The 18,415-nt window shown below is 42.2% G+C and overlaps 1 protein-coding gene across 1 annotated transcript; it reads left to right on the top strand.

Moving 5' to 3' along the window:
* The first annotated feature begins 238 nt into the window (after positions 1–238).
* Positions 239–17,847, top strand: LOC130088315 (axin-1-like). Its single transcript, XM_056255034.1, has 7 exons — positions 239–393; positions 1,663–2,380; positions 6,635–6,713; positions 6,844–6,939; positions 7,189–7,244; positions 7,326–7,448; positions 17,704–17,847. The coding sequence occupies exons 2-7, from the start codon at positions 1,680–1,682 to the stop codon at positions 17,843–17,845; spliced, it is 1,197 nt and encodes a 398-aa protein (XP_056111009.1). The 5' UTR covers positions 239–393; positions 1,663–1,679; the 3' UTR covers positions 17,846–17,847.
* Positions 17,848–18,415: the final 568 nt, after the last annotated feature.

The raw sequence follows: 18,415 nt of genomic DNA, 5'->3' as shown, positions 1-18,415 counted from the left end.
ACGGAAACTCCTTGACCAAGAAACGAGAATGTAAAAAAAAAAGGACATTTTGAACATTCACAGAACATTCATCAACAACCGCTAGTTTTCATAACTCAATGCGAATGTCATCAATAATTGTGAAAATAGTATAAAATACGTTAAATAGGCTAGTTCTAATAGGCTATCATTAACAGATACAATTAAATAGTAGGCTGCAACATAAACGCAATTAAAACTTACTCAAACAGATGTAATAAAAGGAAATAAACGAAGTAAGCAGCATAATAATAGTGAGAAATACGAAAGTGTGAGTGTGAGGCAGTGATGATGAAGTTGACTGACGTGCTCGTGCTCGTGCCCGTGCTGACAGCTCGAGACTCAGCAGCTGCGCGCGACTCCAACTCCTGTCAGGTAAAAACATCATTACTTTAAACTTCTTAAACATTTTCTGTCAATATTTGAATCGGATATTTTCATTATTCAATGGGAGGAAGCGTTATTTGATTCTCTGTCTTCCGTCGAATAAACTTTAATGAAGCGCGCGCGCGGACTAATGAGACGGTCACGAAGGAAACCATCAAATGTTGCATTTTGAACATTACATCTGTAATGCCGTGTAATAGTCGTGAATATCTCTGATGTATCATATCATCTTCAACTTAACAATTTTACAAAATATTTCACAAAAACTTATTTCTGACAGGAATTATTTATACATTTATATCTCTGTCAATTAAAAAGACGATATTGTGTATTTTGTGTATTAAATTTAGATTTGTAGTGACAGTGCAAGATATAATGAATATAATGAAGAACAATAATCCGAATTAACCAATATTATTAACAAAATAAAATGAAGCTGTGAGCACTCAATCTAATAGAAAAATATATGAAGGGAATAGGCTAACAAACAAAAATAAAGAACAATAATAAAAAGACAAATAATATAAACAAAATAAAACAGAACAGTGTACAGTAATAAAATACAATCAAATTAAAAATAAATGATGGGGAGTAGCCTAACAAACAATGACAAAATGAGTTTGTTGAAATCTGATTTTTGTATGTTCCTGTGGATTGTTTTAGCAATGATAATTTAGTCTATTAATGTATACATTTTTTATATTTTTTATTATATTTGATATGATTTTCTCTCGCTCCTCAGGAGTCTCCGATGACATCAAAATTGAAAATAGTTTTTTTGCACATTTTTCATAACATTAAACGTAAAATTCTGTACCTTTTTTAAATTTACTTTTTAAACTTTTGTCACGTCAACAATAATCTGCCAAGTGTCGTCTCTGAATAGAGATCAAACTTCAGTCTGTCGCTCTAAAGCATTCAAGATTTACCAGTTTAAATAGGAAATGTAATTTTTCAGGTCTATGCTCAAAAAGTGAATAAACGGATTAGAAATATAATTTAGTATAATATAATTATAATACTATAATTATAAAAAGTGTAAATATAATTTAGTACCATAAAATCCTCTAAAAATACAAAATATTAAAAAACATTAACAAAACATTATCAAACTAAAACATAGTAGGCCTACATTAAATTCACTGAAATAAAAAAAAATTGTTAATTTTTGACCGACACGCGAAGATCATAATAATGATAATACATAATATGTATTCATTTTTTATTTTTGTTTATTATATTTGATCTGATCTTCAGGAGTCCCAGATGACATCATGAGTTACCGCAGTGACGCGCCTCGGCCGCCAGTGCCGGGTGAGGAGGGCCGTGAGGGCGGGCGCTTCTCCAGCAAGACTGCGTCTGATTGGTCGGAGTCTCCGGCGCTCACACCGCGCCGCTCTGATCTGGGGTTCGAGCCCGAGGGCAGCGCTCCACCGGACGGCCCGTACGAGCCCTGGGCCGAGACGCTCCTCACGCTGCTGGACGACCGCGACGGCACCGCGCTGTTCCTGCTCTTCCTGCGCACGCTGGGCTGCGCCGCGCTGCTCGAGTTCTGGTTCGCCTGCAGCGGGTTCCAGAAGGTTCCCGAGTGCGCGACGGGCCGGCGCCTCAAACTGGCCAGAGCCATGTACCGCTGCTACCTGAGCGAGCGCAGCGGCGGCGTCGTGTCCCGCAAGATCGCGGCTGAGACCAGAGGCGCCGTGCGAGACGCCATCCAGCGGCTGCAGCTCGACTCAAGCCTGTTTGCGCAGGCGCATGCGCAGGTGCAGGCCGTGCTGCAGGACAGCCTCTTCCCGCTGTTTCTCAGGTCAGACGTGTATCTGAAACACTCTCAGACTGTCCAAACACCAGGAAACCTCAAGACGACACTGCAAGGATGCCAGGCCATGCCCTCGGAAGGGGTGGAGCCTGAGAAAGAGACACTCCCTCCCAACAATCCAGCCAATCAGAAGCATCTAAACGATCGGCAGTGGAGGTGAGATGCAGTGAGATCCAGGTGAGATGCAGTGAGATATTAGATGCAGGTGAGATACAGGTGAGATGCAGTGAGATATGAGATGCAGTGAGATATGAGATGCAGTGAGATCCAGGCGAGTGTTGATGAGATGCAGTGAGATACAGGTGAGATGCAGTGAGATATGAGATGCAGTGAGATCCAGGCGAGTGTTGATGAGATGCAGTGAGATACAGGTGAGATGCAGTGAGATATGAGATGCAGTGAGATATGAGATGCAGTGAGATCCAGGCGAGTGTAGATGAGATGCAGTGAGATACAGGTGAGATGCAGTGAGATGCAGTGAGAAATGAGATGCAGTGAGATACAGGTGAGATGCAGTGAGATATGAGATGCAGTGAGATGCAGGTGAGTGCAGTGAGATACAGGTCAGATGCAGTGAGATACAGGTGAGATGCAGTGAGTGCAGGTGAGATGCAGTGAGATGCAGTGAGATGCAGTGAGTGCAGGTGAGATGCAGTGAGATGCAGTGAGATGCAGTGAGATACAGGTGAGATGCAGTGAGATGCAGTGAGATACAGGTGAGATGCAGTGAGATGCAGTGAGATACAGGTGAGATGCAGTGAGATACAGTGAGGTACAGTGAGTGCAGGTGAGATGCAGTGAGATGCAGTGAGTGCAGGTAAGATGCAGTGAGATACAGTGAGGTACAGTGAGTGCAGGTGAGATGCAGTGAGATACAGTGAGGTACAGTGAGTGCAGGTGAGATGCAGTGAGATGCAGTGAGATGCAGTGAATGCAGGTGAGATGCAGTGAGTGCAGGTAAGATGCAGTGAAATACAGTGAGGGACAATGAGTGCAGGTAAGATGCAGTGAGATGCAGTGAGTGCAGGTGAGATGCAGTGAGATACAGTGAGGTACAGTGACTGCAGGTGAGATGCAGTGAGTGCAGGTGAGATGCAGTGAGTGCAGGTGAGATACAGTGAGATACAGGTGAGATGTAATGAGATACAGGTGAGATGCAATGAGTGCAGTGAGATGCAGTGAGTGCAGTGAGATACAGTGAGGTACAGGTGAGATGCAGTGAGTGCAGGTGAGATGCAGTGAGATACAGTGAGGTACAGGTGAGATGCAGTGAGTGCAGGTGAGATGCAGTGAGATCCAGGCGAGTGTAGATGAGATGCAGTGAGATACAGGTGAGTGCAGTGAGATATTAGATGCAGGTGAGATACAGGTGAGATGCAGTGAGATATGAGATGCAGTAAGATCCAGGCGAGTGTTGATGAGATGCAGTGAGATACAGGTGAGATGCAGTGAGATATGAGATGCAGTGAGATCCAGGCGAGTGTAGATGAGATGCAGTGAGATACAGGTGAGATGCAGTGAGATATGAGATGCAGTGAGATCCAGGCGAGTGTAGATGAGATGCAGTGAGATACAGGTCAGATGCAGTGAGATACAGGTGAGATGCAGTGAGTGCAGGTGAGATGCAGTGAGATGCAGTGAGATGCAGTGAGTGCAGGTGAGATGCAGTGAGATGCAGTGAAATGCAGTGAGATACAGGTGAGATGCAGTGAGATGCAGTGAGATACAGGTGAGATGCAGTGAGATGCAGTGAGATACAGGTGAGATGCAGTGAGATACAGTGAGGTACAGTGAGTGCAGGTGAGATGCAGTGAGATGCAGTGAGTGCAGGTAAGATGCAGTGAGATACAGTGAGATACAGTGAGTGCAGGTGAGATGCAGTGAGATGCAGTGAGATGCAGTGAATGCAGGTGAGATGCAGTGAGATGCAGTGAGTGCAGGTAAGATGCAGTGAAATACAGTGAGGTACAGTGAGTGCAGGTAAGATGCAGTGAGATGCAGTGAGTGCAGGTGAGATGCAGTGAGATGCAATGAGATACAGTGAGGTACAGTGACTGCAGGTGAGATGCAGTGAGTGCAGGTGAGATACAGGTGAGATGCAGGTGAGATGCAGTGATATACAGATGAGATGCAGTGAGATGCAGTGATATACAGGTGAGATGCAGTAAGTGCAGGTGAGATGCAGTAAGTGCAGGTGAGATGCAGTGAGTGCAGGTGAGATACAGTGAGATACAGGTGAGATGTAATGAGATACAGGTGAGATGCAGTGAGTGCAGTGAGATGCAGTGAGTGCAGTGAGATACAGTGAGGTACAGGTGAGATGCAGTGAGTGCAGGTGAGATGCAGTGAGATACAGGTGAGATGCAATGAGATACAGGTGAGATGCAGTGAGATACAGGTGAGATGCAGTGAGATACAGTGAGGTACAGTGAGTGCAGTTGAGATGCAGTGAGTGCAGGTGACATGCAGTGAGATACAGGTGAAATGTAATGAGGTACAGTGAGATGCAGTGAGTGCAGTGAGATGCAGTGAGTGCAGATGAGATGCAGTGAGTGCAGGTAAGATGCAGGTGAGATGCAGTAAGATGCAGTGAGATACAGGTGAGATGCAGTGAGATACAGGTGAGATGCAGTGAGGTGCATTGAGATACAGGTGAGATGCAATGAGATACAGGTAAGATGCAGTGAGATACAGTGAGATACAGTGAGATACAGGTGAGATGCAGGTGAGATGCAGTGAGTGCAGGTAAGATACAGTGAGATACAGGTGAGATGCAGTGAGATACAGTGAGGTACAGTGAGTGCAGGTGAGATGCAGTGAGATACAGTGAGGTACAGTGAGTGCAGGTGAGATGCAGTGAGATGCAGTGAGATATGACATGCAGTGAGATATGAGATGCAGTGAGATCCAGGCGAGTGTAGACGAGATGCAGTGAGATACAGGTGAGATGCAGTGAGTGCAGTGAGATGCAGTGAGATATGAGATGCAGTGAGATACAGGTGAGATGCAGTGAGATATGAGATGCAGTGAGATGCAGGTGAGTGCAGTGAGATACAGGTGAGATGCAATGAGATACAGGTGAGATGCAGTGAGATACAGGTGAGATGCAGTGAGATACAGTGAGGTACAGTGAGGTACAGTGAGTGCAGGTGAGATGCAGTGAGATGCAGTGAGTGCAGGTGAGATGCAGTGAGATACAGTGAGGTACAGTGAGTGCAGGTGAGATGCAGTGAGTGCAGGTGAGATGCAGGGAGATGCAGTGAGATGCAGTGAGTGCAGGTAAGATGCAGTGAGATACAGTGAGGTACAGTGAGTGCAGGTGAGATGCAGTGAGATGCAGTGAGATGCAGTGAGTGCAGGTGAGATGCAGTGAGATACAGTGAGGTACAGTGACTGCAGGTGAGATGCAGTGAGTGCAGTGATATACAGGTGAGATGCAGTGAGATGCAGTAAGTGCAGGTGAGATGCAGTGAGTGCAGGTGAGATGCAGTGAGATACAGTTGAGATGTAATGAGACACAGGTGAGATGCAGTGAGTGCAGTGAGATGCAGTGAGTGCAGTGAGATACAGTGAGGTACAGGTGAGATGCAGTGAGTGCAGGTGAGATGCAGTGAGATACAGGTGAGATGCAATGAGATACAGGTGAGATGCAGTGAGATGCAGTGAGATACAGGTGAGATGCAGTGAGATACAATGAGGTACAGTGAGTGCAGGTGAGATGCAGTGAGTGCAATTGAGATGCAGTGAGATACAGGTGAAATGTAATGAGGTACAGTGAGATGCAATGAGTGCAGTGAGATGCAGTGAGTGCAGATGAGATGCAGTGAGATGCAGTGAGTGCAGGTAAGATGCAGGTGAGATGCAGTGAGATGTAGTGAGATACAGGTGAGATGCAGTGAGATACAGGTAAGATGCAGTGAGATACAGTGAGACACAGGTGAGATGCAGTGAGTGCAGGTAAGATACATTGAGATACAGTGAAATACAGGTGAGATGCAGTGAGATACAGTGAGATACAGGTGAGATGCAGTGAGTGCAGGTAAGATACATTGAGAGACAGTGAGATACAGGTGAGATGCAGTGAGATACAGTGAGGTACAGTGAGTGCAGGTGAGATGCAGGTGAGATGCAGTGAGATGCAGTGAAATATGAGATGCAGTGAGATGCAGTGAAATATGAGATGCAGTGAGATGCAGTGAGATGCAGTGAAATATGAGATGCAGTGAGATGCAGTGAAATATGAGATGCAGTGAGATGCAGTGAAATATGAGATGCAGTGAGATGCAGTGAAATATGAGATGCAGTGAGATACAGATGAGATACAGTGAGATGCAGTGAGATGCAGGTGAGATATAGGTGAGACGAGCTCCATGCAGTCGTCATGTTCACTGACATGTGTTCCCTCTGCAGACAGGAGCATCACGTGTGTCATCGACACCACAGAACACGAGACAGAGACCAGAGACACACACACCTGCCACACACACCAGTGAGTGAAGTCATGTATCAATATAAACGATTCAGAAATAAACAAAATGTTTGTATTTTAAGAATGGGATTGTATTCATTATATTAGCAGAAGTGTGTGATATGTGCTCGTCTTCCTGTGTGTGTAACAGGTGAAGATGAAGCCACACACCTTCGCAGCTGAACTGATGAGGCGTTTGCAGGAGCTGCAGACACACACTCAAAACACTCGAGTGCCGAGACACGGAGTGAGTTACTGCCACACAGTGTGTTCACTGCATACTGTCTGCTGGTCTACAGAACATGCTTAATTCAGTCAGGAAAGTCCAGTTATCGTCACACTGGACATGGAAGGGCAATTTGAGCACATTGCATTGTGAGATACAGTATCTATGTGCAGTGCATTGTACCAAACGTAGTGTTCACACTACACATACTGCAGGAATAGTGTTGAACACAGCCTGTGTGAGTAATCGCATCACTTCCTGTTCTGACAGGAAGAGGACACAGATTCCAGTGGCTCCTCGTTGATGGCAGACAGTGATGTGGAGCGGTCAGTGTTTCAGTGTTCACTGCAGAGTCTGTCTTTACTGCTGATTCTCCTTCACCTCTCATGAGCTGCTGTGTGTTACAGGTGTGTTACAGTGGTGTATTACTACAGTGGAGACGAGATCCCGTACCGGACGTGTGTGCGGTGTGACGCTGCCGTGACCCTGGGCCGCTTTAAAGCCCTGCTGACGCGCACAGGCCCCTTCAGGTGAGACTCGAGTTACCGGAGCTGCGATCACAGAACTCACGGTCCGATCATTTACGGGGATGTAACTTTTCATTTATTACTTAAAGCTCACTTGAAGCTCTTCTATTCCACATCAACAACTACTAGCCTAACTGATAAAGTTCAAACATTATTAAAAACAAGTGAACAATCAGTAATAAAATAAGAACAAATACACAAATTACAAGCAGAGATGAATACTAAATAACAAAGTTACAAAGTCTAACAGTGGTATCCAGGTACAGAAATGAATAATTAAGCCTGAATGTAAAATAACACTATTTGTTCACTCTAGAAATTAAATATAGTTTCATCTTTGTTAAAGCTCTATTTTGTTGTTTTCTTAAAGGGGTCATATAATGGTACATGCACTTTTACAAGGTGATTGTACTGAAATGTGTGTTGGCAGTGCCTGTACACAACCATCATATAATGATAAAAATCCATCCAGTGTTTTTGTTTTAATCTCCTTATATGTTTCCCCTGCCTCAAATCGAGCCGTTCGACCGTGTGACGTCACAGACGCCCCTCCCACGAGTGTTGATTGACAGCAGTGTTTCCACACAGACCCGCGCTGAGCGAGCTGTCATCATAGTCCGCCATTGTTGATACGCTGGAGCAGAATGGCGTCTAAGCGATTGTGGTGTTCTGTTCTTGGGTGTAATAACGAACACAGTCATTCTGATGTTCCTAAATCCGAACCGCTGAAGACGCAGTGGCTGAGTTTAGTTTTCGAAGGGAATATTCCCCACGAGCAACGTCAATGCTCTCATGTTTGCGCGAATCATTTCTCACCAGACTGCTTTATAAACGAGGGTCAGTATAAAGCTGGATTTGCTAAGAAGCTGCTCCTGAATAAAGGATCGGTAGCAACTATTCGTGTCCCTGCTGAACCTCCAGAAGAAGTGAGTAAAGTTTTATTAACCTTTATATTAATCTTTGCAAATCGCGAAAAAAAAGTTTTTCATGACCATTAGTTGTAATGTCAATCTGTCAATGAACTAACGTATACATCAGTAAACACATAGCATTCGTATCTCACTACTCTACCCTGCCAGTGCAGATACACGGATAGATCAAAGCGACATTATGTTAACCAACCATTCAGAAACGGCCTGTTCGAGCCTTAAAGGTGCTCTAAGCGATGTCACGCGTTTTTTAGGCCAAAACATTTTTTGTCACATACAGCAAACATCTCCTCACTATCCGCTAGCTGCCTGTTCCCTGAACACACTGTAAAGAAACGCGATCTCTGTAGACAGCCCAGGCTCCACAAACAGCAACAAAAGCAAACTGCGGCGACCCGCTCCCCGAAACATAACAAACTGTTCCAGCCAATGACCGACAAGAAGGGTTTGGGGGCGGGGTTTGGGGGGTTAGTGCGCGGATGAGGAGGAGGGAGGGTCTAGCTAGCCTCCGTTTTGTTTGACAATAGATGTTATTCGATCTGCGTCATCAATGTTTGCGGCGGCCATATTGTTGACATAGAAACCACGGCAACTGTCAGTCTGTCAATTGACAAGCGAGGCAGCGTCGGTATTATCCATGGTATTATCACTGTATTTTTTATTTTTAAACAGCGTGATGGAGTGTTGTGTAATACACGGCTGTTCTAACAACAGCAATAAGAACCCCGGAGTTAGTTTTTATGATTGTGATAAGTTACCGACTGTCAGAAAGCGTGAAGGGAAGGAGACAGAGTTGAGCCAGCGCAGGAGAGGCTAGCTAGGATAAATAGGCTAAACTTTCAGCCAACTCCCCATAGAAAAGTCTGTTCCCATCATTTTACCACAGGTTTCACACATAATCCGTGTGCAATGCGTGTGCGGTGTGTATACAGTACAGAAGCAGGACGCGCAATACTTTATATGCTGCGTTTGCAGTGCGTAACTGATCCGCGGCTGTACCACAAACACCCCGGTACTCACTATTTTTATTTTAACACATTCTCACTATTTCAACAACGTAAGCCAATTATTCCATGCATTACTTCTATATAAGTTGCTCAAGCAAGTGGTAAAATATGTAACCATGTACTTATATTAAAATCGCAAACATTTTAAATGAAAACTTAAAATTGACAAAAACAACCGACTCTCATGCCTTTTCTTTTGCATTTACATTTTAATACAACAAATCTTGCATGTCACAAAGAATTTGTTTTTCCACCTCCACGAATGACACGAGTGTCGTTCATTATGTTGCCTTGTTGAGGTGCATTGTAGTTTGTACGGATAGCCTACTGTATGAACGAGATCGTTATAAATATCCGGATAAGTTACGGCTGGCAAAGGTGGCAATAAGGACGGATCTTTACTTAAGCTTGATTGGTGTGGACCCACATCAAATAATAGCATTATCTTCTCTTGATACCGACGAGATGAAGCCAGGCTACTGCTCCCCTCAACTCAAATCTGCGCGCGGTTAGGGGCAGCAGGACAGATGTCATGTCAACAATATGGCCGCGGTTAGCTACTTCCGGTGTTTGCGAATAAGGTCTATAGTTCGAACGTCAACAAGAAGTGACGTCACCCAGGATCGCTTAGAGAACCTTTAACTGTCGAACTTCTTCGGGCCGCCATCTTGTTCCGGGTCCGACTCCGGTTCAAACTGATACGGTTGCACAGATGTGTCCTCAGAGACTCGCTGCCATTCTCTCTCCAAAATATACCCTCAACTGTTGTCAAGGCAACACTCCAGGTGCGTTGTCAAAACGCCGCTGAACAGAGGGGCGGAGTCAGCGAAGCTCATTATCATTTAAAGACACATGCACTGAAACGGCATGCTGAAAACAGAGCTGTTTTTGACCAGGTAAAATAAGTGTTTTCTTACAATACTAATGAGAATTTTTAATAAAAGTATATTACAAACTTTTCATTTAGACCCTAAAGAATCATATTAACTTGTATAAAAATGCATTATATGACCCCTTTAACATTAATGACAGAAAACAGCAGGAATATTCGGCTGCCGTCACTTTAAGACCGAATGCACGGACCAAATATACTGACACACATCTTTCTCAACTATTCCCTTATGACAGAACCGAGAGAACACTTGCCGAGACGGCGTTTAGACATAATAATAGACTATGTGCACGTTAGCATATGCTACTTCCGGCTGCGAAACCGATAGGGGGTGTCTAGTTTCCGGTAGCCTGATGGACGACGTAGAAGTAACGTTAAACATTGTTTACTTTTCACAATGCAGCAGCGCCTGGTTACCGTAATTCCTCAAATAAAAACCGGTATTCAAATAAACGCCGGGCCTCTGATAATGGCCGGGTGCGTGATCAACGCGGACAAATAAAGGCCGGGGGAAAATTAGTGTGGATAATCTCCTAAATGACTTTCATTGAAGAGATGTATGTTACACCTGTCCACTTCATGCGTGTTCTGTGATCTGATCGTGAAAAGACCATGTATAAATGCCATCCGAAGCACATTCGAGACAATTTAAATCCGATCGCTCAAACCACTTCTTCAGGAGGAGATCTGAGACGAGATTCCAGACGAAACTGCACAAGTGTAAATCAAATGCATCTGATTGTTGAAACCACGTATCTAAATTTTACTCCTCCCAAAAACGCTAAAAAATAAGTGTGAGAGCGTGTTATAGGCTATGTAATGTTATAGCAAGATGTGACAACGCTACTGCAACACGCATCACGGCAGCCGAGCATCTATCCATAAAGCCAACGTGCAAACTATTGCAAATTAAAGTGAAAGTAAGTCGCAGACAATTCTCCTCATCATTAAAAGTAAAGAAACGAAATGATCTTACCAGGCTTGTTGCCGCTCTCGCTTATTGCGGTCTTTTGATTTAGAAATGAGCTGATCTATCAAATGCAGCTCATATCTGTTGCTTTCGGTGACGTCCACTCCATTAAATCCGCATATAGCGTGGGAATTGAAGATTTATATCCGTTTTGCGAAAACGCATTTGTGAGCAGATTTAAGTAGAATTGTTTTGATAAATCAGAGAGCTTTCCGATCTGAGAAAACACATGAAGTGGCCAGGTGTAAACATCCCCTAATATGCATTCAAGTTCATCGTAACGTACAGCCAATAGATGGTAGTAGACAATAGATGTAACACACATATAATTTAGTGCTGCTAGTGTAACGGTCTTTTCAACAACTTTAATGAAAACGAAATTGTCTTGAGGAGCATGGAACCCAGACGGAAATTTGATTTAGATTTTTTTTAAATAAAGCGCCTGCCTCTAATAAAAGCCTGTTACCTTCTGCAGTTTAGGTAAATAAAGGCCCCAGCTTTTATTTGAGGAATTATGGTATTACCACAGACTGCCCTTTGAAAAGTGAATCGGTTTTTTTTATGTTTTAGGTCCATTGCGAACGATTAAACTAACTTAACGCCGGTCCACTGATGTAAACAAGACGGCAACCGGAAACGAAGTACCCAATTTCCACCCTCAAGCCGGAAGTTAGCATTTTTCTCGTGCACAGAGCGAATTGTGTGTATGTGTGTGTTCAAGGGCAAGAAATCAATTCGGTGTTCGAGCGCTGTATGGAACATCTCTCTCTCTCTCTCTCTCTCTCTCTCTCTCTCTCTCTCTCTCTCTCTGAGTTTGGGGTGTGTGAGTTTCTCACGGGTGAGAGGAGCGATTTAAATGTTTTTCCTTCTTTTCTTCTTTTTTTTTTTTTTTTCTCTTCTAGGTTTTTCTGATATTTATTATTTGTTTGTTTTTTTCCCTTTACTGTTTGCAAAGTGTTTTTCTTTTTGGTTTTCTTAAGAAAGCTTTAGGTGAGTGGGTTTTTCTTGGTTTGATCGCGTGGCGGGTGTTTGAGATGGAGGCTCGCCCGAGAGGGTGTGACTCCTCTCTCTCACTCCGTCATGGCGTTAGATGTGTACCTGAGGCCGGCGTTTCAGTGGAAGATGTGCTCGTGGCGATAGGCGAACAGGTGGGGTACGACAACGTTGTTTCAGCTTCACGGATGAATAAGGCCGTCGTGGTCTTTCTAAAGGAATGGAACCTTACTAGTCGGTTGGTTGAGAGCGGCATTTGGGTGAGTGGCGTTTATACTGTCATTTCCCCGCTGGCGTCTCAATCGAGCCGCATAACAATCTCGAATTGTCCTCCTTTCATACCAAATCATGACATAGAAAAGGAATTGTTGAGATTTGGGAAAATAGCTAGTGGAATTAAAACGGTTCCACTAGGATGTAAAAACGAGTCACTGAAACATGTCATGTCTTTTAGACGTCAAGTGTTTATGTTTTTAAATTCAGCGGTTCTTGACATTTCCTTTCGAGTTCTGTATGAAGGCAAGTCATACATGCTTTATGCAAGTACCGGGAGTTTAAAATGTTTTGAATGCGGTGAAATTGGACACAAAAAAAATGCGTGCCCTAATAAAACGAACACTGAAAACGAGTTAGACAATGAAGTAGCAGGACCGAGTGGGTCAAGTGGAATTGCTGGGCCGAGTGGGTCAAAAGAGAATGATGGTGAGAAGGACAGTGTAGGAGGGAATTTAGATGAAACGGAAAAGAAGGGAGATGAATCAGAAAGGAATGATACACAGAATAATCAGGATGTAAGTTGTGAAGAAACAATTGGAAAAAATCGTGCTGAGAGAGTTGAGGTGACTGAGGTGATTGCTTCTCAATGTGAAGATGAATCTGGACACAGGAATGATCATGAAGGTGCTGGAGAGGTTGTTGATATGGATGATGAAATGGAGGAGATGGGTGATGAAGACAGTCTTTCAGAAATGTCTGACTTTACTTCTCAGAGTGGTGATGATCAGTTATACACAGTGAATGAAATTAATGACTTCTTGGATGAAACTTTTGGAAAGACTTTTGATGTCAAGAGTTTTTTCCCTGATGTTGAAAGATTCGTGAGATCAGCAGTTAAAATACAGAAGAGTGTGGGATTTGAAGAACTGAGTCGAAGGAAAAGATTTAGACTGAAGAAAATTGTGACAAAATTACGGAAAGAGAAAGAATGGGTTAAAAAGCAAAATACGTAATGGTTAAGTCACAAAGGGTGGTTTTCTCTTTTTGTTCTCTTCTGATTGTTTGTTTTTCTCTTTTTTCTCTTTTTATGGAGAGCATAAAAATAGGGACAATTAATATCAATGGAGGAAGGGATTATAGAAAAAGAGCCGCTTTGTTTGAATTGATTCAAAACAAACATATGGATATAATTTTTTTGCAAGAAACCCATAGCGATCTAGGTAATGAAGTAGAATGGAAAATGTGGTGGGAGGGTAAGATCTTTCTAAGTCATGGCTCTAATCTAAGTGGAGGTGTTGCAATTCTGTTTTCAAAGAATCTCAATATGACCAATGTATCTTCTTATGAGATAGATAGGGGCAGAATTTTGATTGTACAGGTGGAGCTAATGGGGTTTCCATTTCTTTTTATGAATGTTTACTCACCAAATAATGGAGCAGAAAGGGTAGAATTTTTTACAAAATTATCCAGTGAATTTAAAAAAATTGATAATGCATGTATGGTTCTTGGGGGTGACTGGAATTGTACTTTAGATTTTACATTAGACCGAAATGGTGAAGAACCATATCCTCAGTCTGCTAATTCATTAAGCAGTATCATAAGGAAATATGATTTATCTGATGTATGGAGGGAGAAACATCCAACAGTGAAACAATACACATGGGTTAAAGCCTCTCATGATCATATTAGTGCTGCGAGGTTGGATAGGTTTTATGTAAGTAAAAATAATTCTAATAGAGTTTTAAAAGCTAATATTTTTCCAAATGGTTTTACTGATCATCATTTGTGCATGATTGAAATGAGTTTAAAAAAGTCACAGCGTTGTAGTTATTATTGGCATTTTAATTTGAAGCTGCTACATGACTCTATATTTTGTGAAAAGTTTGGGTTATTTTGGTCTAAATGGCAAGAACAAAAAAATGACTATGAAGATTTAGTGCAATGGTGGGAGATTGGAAAAGCACAAATAAGAATTTTTTGCCAGAACTATACAGCCCACTCAAATAGACTTGTAAAGAACACTATTAAAATACTTGAGAAAGAGATAATTGAAATCGAAAAAGAAATTATTGAAGAAAATTCAGAAGAAGTGGAACAATTAAGAGAAAAAAAGACTGTTTTGGCTTCTTTGTTCAATGAGAGAGCAAAAGGGGCTTTAATAAGAGCCCGTTTCTCCTCATTACGAGAAATGGATGCTCCGAGCTCATATTTTTTCAACCTGGAGCGGAAAGAGGGAGAAAGAAAACTCATGTTACATTTGAAGCTACCAGATGGGACTTTAACAACTAATCCAAAAGAAATGAGAAATCATGCAAAGAACTTCTATACTGACTTATTCAAAGCAAGAGACTGTGACATTAATTGCATGGAAGACCTACTAAGAGACTTGCCAAAGCTCACAGATGATCAGAGACAATGGCTTGATGCTGATATTCAATTGGATGAAATATCAGAGGCGGTAAAGAAACTTTCTAATGGCCGGTCCCCTGGCATTGATGGACTTCCTTCTGAATTCTATAAGAAATTCTGGACTATTTTAAAAGATGATATACTTGATGTTTTTAGATTTTCTCATAGGAAAAATGAAATGCCAACTAGTTGTAGAAGAGCAGTTCTGTCTTTATTACCAAAAAAAGGTGACCTTGGACTGTTAAAGAACTGGAGACCAGTAGCCTTACTGTGCACTGATTATAAAATTCTTGCTAAGTGTCTTGCAAATAGATTGAAACATTGTTTGGAGTATGTTATTAATGCTTTTCAAACGTATTGTGTGCCAGAGAGAACAATAATGGACAATCTTTTTCTTGTACGTGATATAATGAGTTTAGCAAATGCTGGTAATGAGGATGTGGGTTTTCTGTCAATTGATCAAGAGAAAGCTTTTGATAAAGTGGATCATTTTTATTTATTTGAAACTCTTAAAGCTTTTGGTTTTGGTGAGAATTTTATCTCTTGGATCAAACTGTTATACACTGGAGCTTCTGCATTGTTAAAGGTTGGAGGTGGGCTGAGTTATCCCGTATTGGTTCATAGAGGTATAAGACAAGGCTGTCCTTTGTCAGGACAGTTGTACTCTCTAGCAATTGAACCCTTACTATATAAACTTAGGGAGAAATTGCAAGGTTTTCTAGTGAAAGGTTGTGAAAACAGGCCAATCACTCTTTCGGCCTATGCTGATGACATTACTGTTTTTATAAGAAGTGATAAAGATGTAATGATTTTAACAAATGCTTTAAATATTTACGAAAAAGCTTCGTCAGCTAGAGTAAATTGGGAGAAGAGTGAAGGATATTTATTAGGAGACTGGCAGGGAAGGAACCCTCCTCTGCTTCCAGGGGGAGTTAAATGGGGTAGAGCTGGTTTGAAGATGTTGGGAGTGTTTTTAGGAACAGATCAGTATAGGCAGAAGAACTGGGAGGGAATGGTGGAGAAGATGTGTGACCGGTTGTCTCGATGGTCGTGGGTGCTGCCCCAGCTATCGTATAGGGGCAGGGTTTTGGTCACGAACAATCTGGCTGCATCTGCACTATGGCACAAAATGAATGTTTTGGATCCCCCGGAAAGTGTTGTTGAGGAGCTGCAAAGAAAGCTAATTGACTTTTTCTGGGATGGACAGCACTGGAAAAAATCTGCTGTACTTTTCCTACCTGTTCAAGAGGGAGGACAAGGCCTGATGGACATTAAGAACAGAGTAAAGACATTTCGACTGCAAGCAGCACAAAGATTGCTGTATGCTGAACCGTGCTGGGCTGATACAGCGCGTGCTGTGTTGAGGACAACTAATATTTTCAAGTATGATGTGCAATTGTTTTTGATCAAACTGGCCAATATGGAATTAAGGAATGTTTCCCCTTTCTACAAGGCAGTTTTGAGAGCATGGACTTCAACTTTTAAGGTCAAGAGGGTTCTTTCGAATATTGGACTCTGGACAGAGAATGAACCTCTGTTTAATAACCCGCTGATACCAGCACCGGCACTGGAGCCCAGGAGCATTCAGAACGTGATGGCAAGAGCGGGGTGTACAAGAATTGCTGACCTAAAGACTGGTGAAAACTGGAAGAGTCCAGAGGAGATGTGCAGCAAGACAGGTATCAAGTCCATAAGGATAATAAAGAGAATAATGGATGGAATTGTTTCCGCATTGCCTTCTGTCTTCAGACAAAGCTCAGAGGAAAAAGAGGATCCTGAACAGAACGGAGAGAGTGTTTTTCCCCAAGTGGGAGTTTCAGCAGCGGTGGATGAAGAGCCAGAGGAAGGTTCTCTTCTGCATTTCAGGACTCCTGTGCTGGAGGGTTTTGAGACTGTCTCAAAAAAGGCACTGTACAATATTTGCGTGAAGGTGTCCCATTATAACGTGCTCAAAGACTGTAAAGAGACAAAGTGGTCAGATGTGTTCGGGCCAGACTCTTCCCCTAGAGGATGCTGGAGGTCCCTATACAAGCCTCCTATTGAGAAACGCACTGCGGATCTCCAGTGGAGGCTTGTTCACTGGGCGGTAGCTACAAACAGGCACGTGGCACACATTGACCCCACTGTAGGGAAAGAATGTCCTTTTTGTGGCACTGAAGAGTCAGTAGATCATTTGTTTTTAAATTGTTTAAGGTTAAGGGGATTGTTTCAGATATTAGATGGGTGGGTCAGAGATTTGGGGCTAGTTTTTAATAATGAATTTTTTATTTTTGGACCGAAATATGTTGCATTAGACAGGAAAAAAATCTCGTTAATTAATTTTGTGGTTGGAGGAGCAAAGATGGCAATATGGTTAACAAGAAAAAGGAAACTGAAAGGAGAGGGGGAAGTAGGTCCTGAGGTGGTTTTCAAGGCACTTATAGCAACTAGAATCAAGGCAGAGTTTGCATATTTTAAACTAATGAATAATATGGACAGATTCATTGAAATTTGGGCTTTGAATGATGTTTTGTGCTCTGTGGATTATGAAAATGAGTTGGTGTTAAATTTATGAGTAAAAAAAAAAAAAAAAAAAAAAAAGTAATTTTATTCTTTTTTTTTTTTGCTACGTTTATGAGAATATATGAGTCTTGAGTGGATATATATGTGTATTTAACAATGTACATCTGAGAAAATAGATGTTTATGAGGATTGTCTATATAGTGTAAGTATAAATAAAGGTGTGTTAAAGGTCTCTCTCTCTCTCTCTCTCTCTCTCTCTCTCTCTCTCTCTCTCTCTCTCTCTCTCTCTCTCTCTCTCTCTCTCTCTCTCTCTCTCTGCCTCTGTCTCTCTCTCTCACAGGTTCTTCTTCAAGCGAGCGAGCGAGGAGTTCGCGTGCGGGGCGGTGTACGAGGAGGTGCTGCAGGACGAGGCCGCTCTGCCCGTGTTTGAGGCGATGATCACGGCCCGGGTGGAGAGAACCGCTGAGCCGGGCCTGATCTGAACACAGACCCGCTGGCCACGTCCCAGGTCCAGCCATCATCTCACGAAGGGTTATGAGTTATTATCTGCTGCTTTTGAATAAAGTCATTCATTGGAGACTCTGTTTGAATGGTTTTTAATCATAGTTTCTTCAGGTATTATAGTGTTATTCAGCTGTTTAAACAATAAAGGGAAAGAACCCACATGCTATTTTAGTCAAAACCTTTTTGTGTGGTGTTCTTACTAGTGTGGATATCCTTGTTTTGTGTTATAGTGTCTCTTATGCTCTTAAACAGTTGATATTAAACACGCTCAGACATTTGGTATTTTTTTTAAACTGTGTTTACTTAACGGTTCATTAGTTAACATTAGTTCATGTATAAACTAACATGAACTAACAGTGAGCAATGTATTACAGTGTGTATTAATCTTTGTTAATGTTAGTTAAAACAATACAGCTGTTCATTGTTTGTTCAGAGTTAGTTCACAGTGCATTAACTGATGTTAACAAGATTTTAATAAAGTATTAGTAAATGTTGAAATTAATATTAACTAAGATTAATAAATGCTGAAGTATAGCTCATTCTTACTT

The sequence above is a fragment of the Rhinichthys klamathensis genome, unplaced genomic scaffold (assembly GCF_029890125.1).
Source record: "Rhinichthys klamathensis goyatoka isolate OS25496 unplaced genomic scaffold, OSU_Roscu_1.1 h1tg000116l_1, whole genome shotgun sequence".
NCBI lineage: Eukaryota > Metazoa > Chordata > Actinopteri > Cypriniformes > Leuciscidae > Rhinichthys > Rhinichthys klamathensis.
Note: the sequence above shows the minus strand (reverse complement) of the source record. Positions and strands in the feature narration are given on the sequence as shown.

What these genes read in the sequence shown, in the direction of transcription:
- LOC130088315 (XM_056255034.1), top strand. Translation starts at nt 1,680, where the DNA reads ATGAGTTACCGCAGTGACGCGCCTCGGCCGCCAGTGCCGGGTGAGGAG. An exon ending in CACACCTGCCACACACACCA is followed by an intron (nt 6,714 to 6,843) that starts GTGAGTGAAGTC and finishes TGTGTGTAACAG; the next exon opens with GTGAAGATGAAGCCACACAC. An exon ending in GCAGACAGTGATGTGGAGCG is followed by an intron (nt 7,245 to 7,325) that starts GTCAGTGTTTCA and finishes TGTGTGTTACAG; the next exon opens with GTGTGTTACAGTGGTGTATT.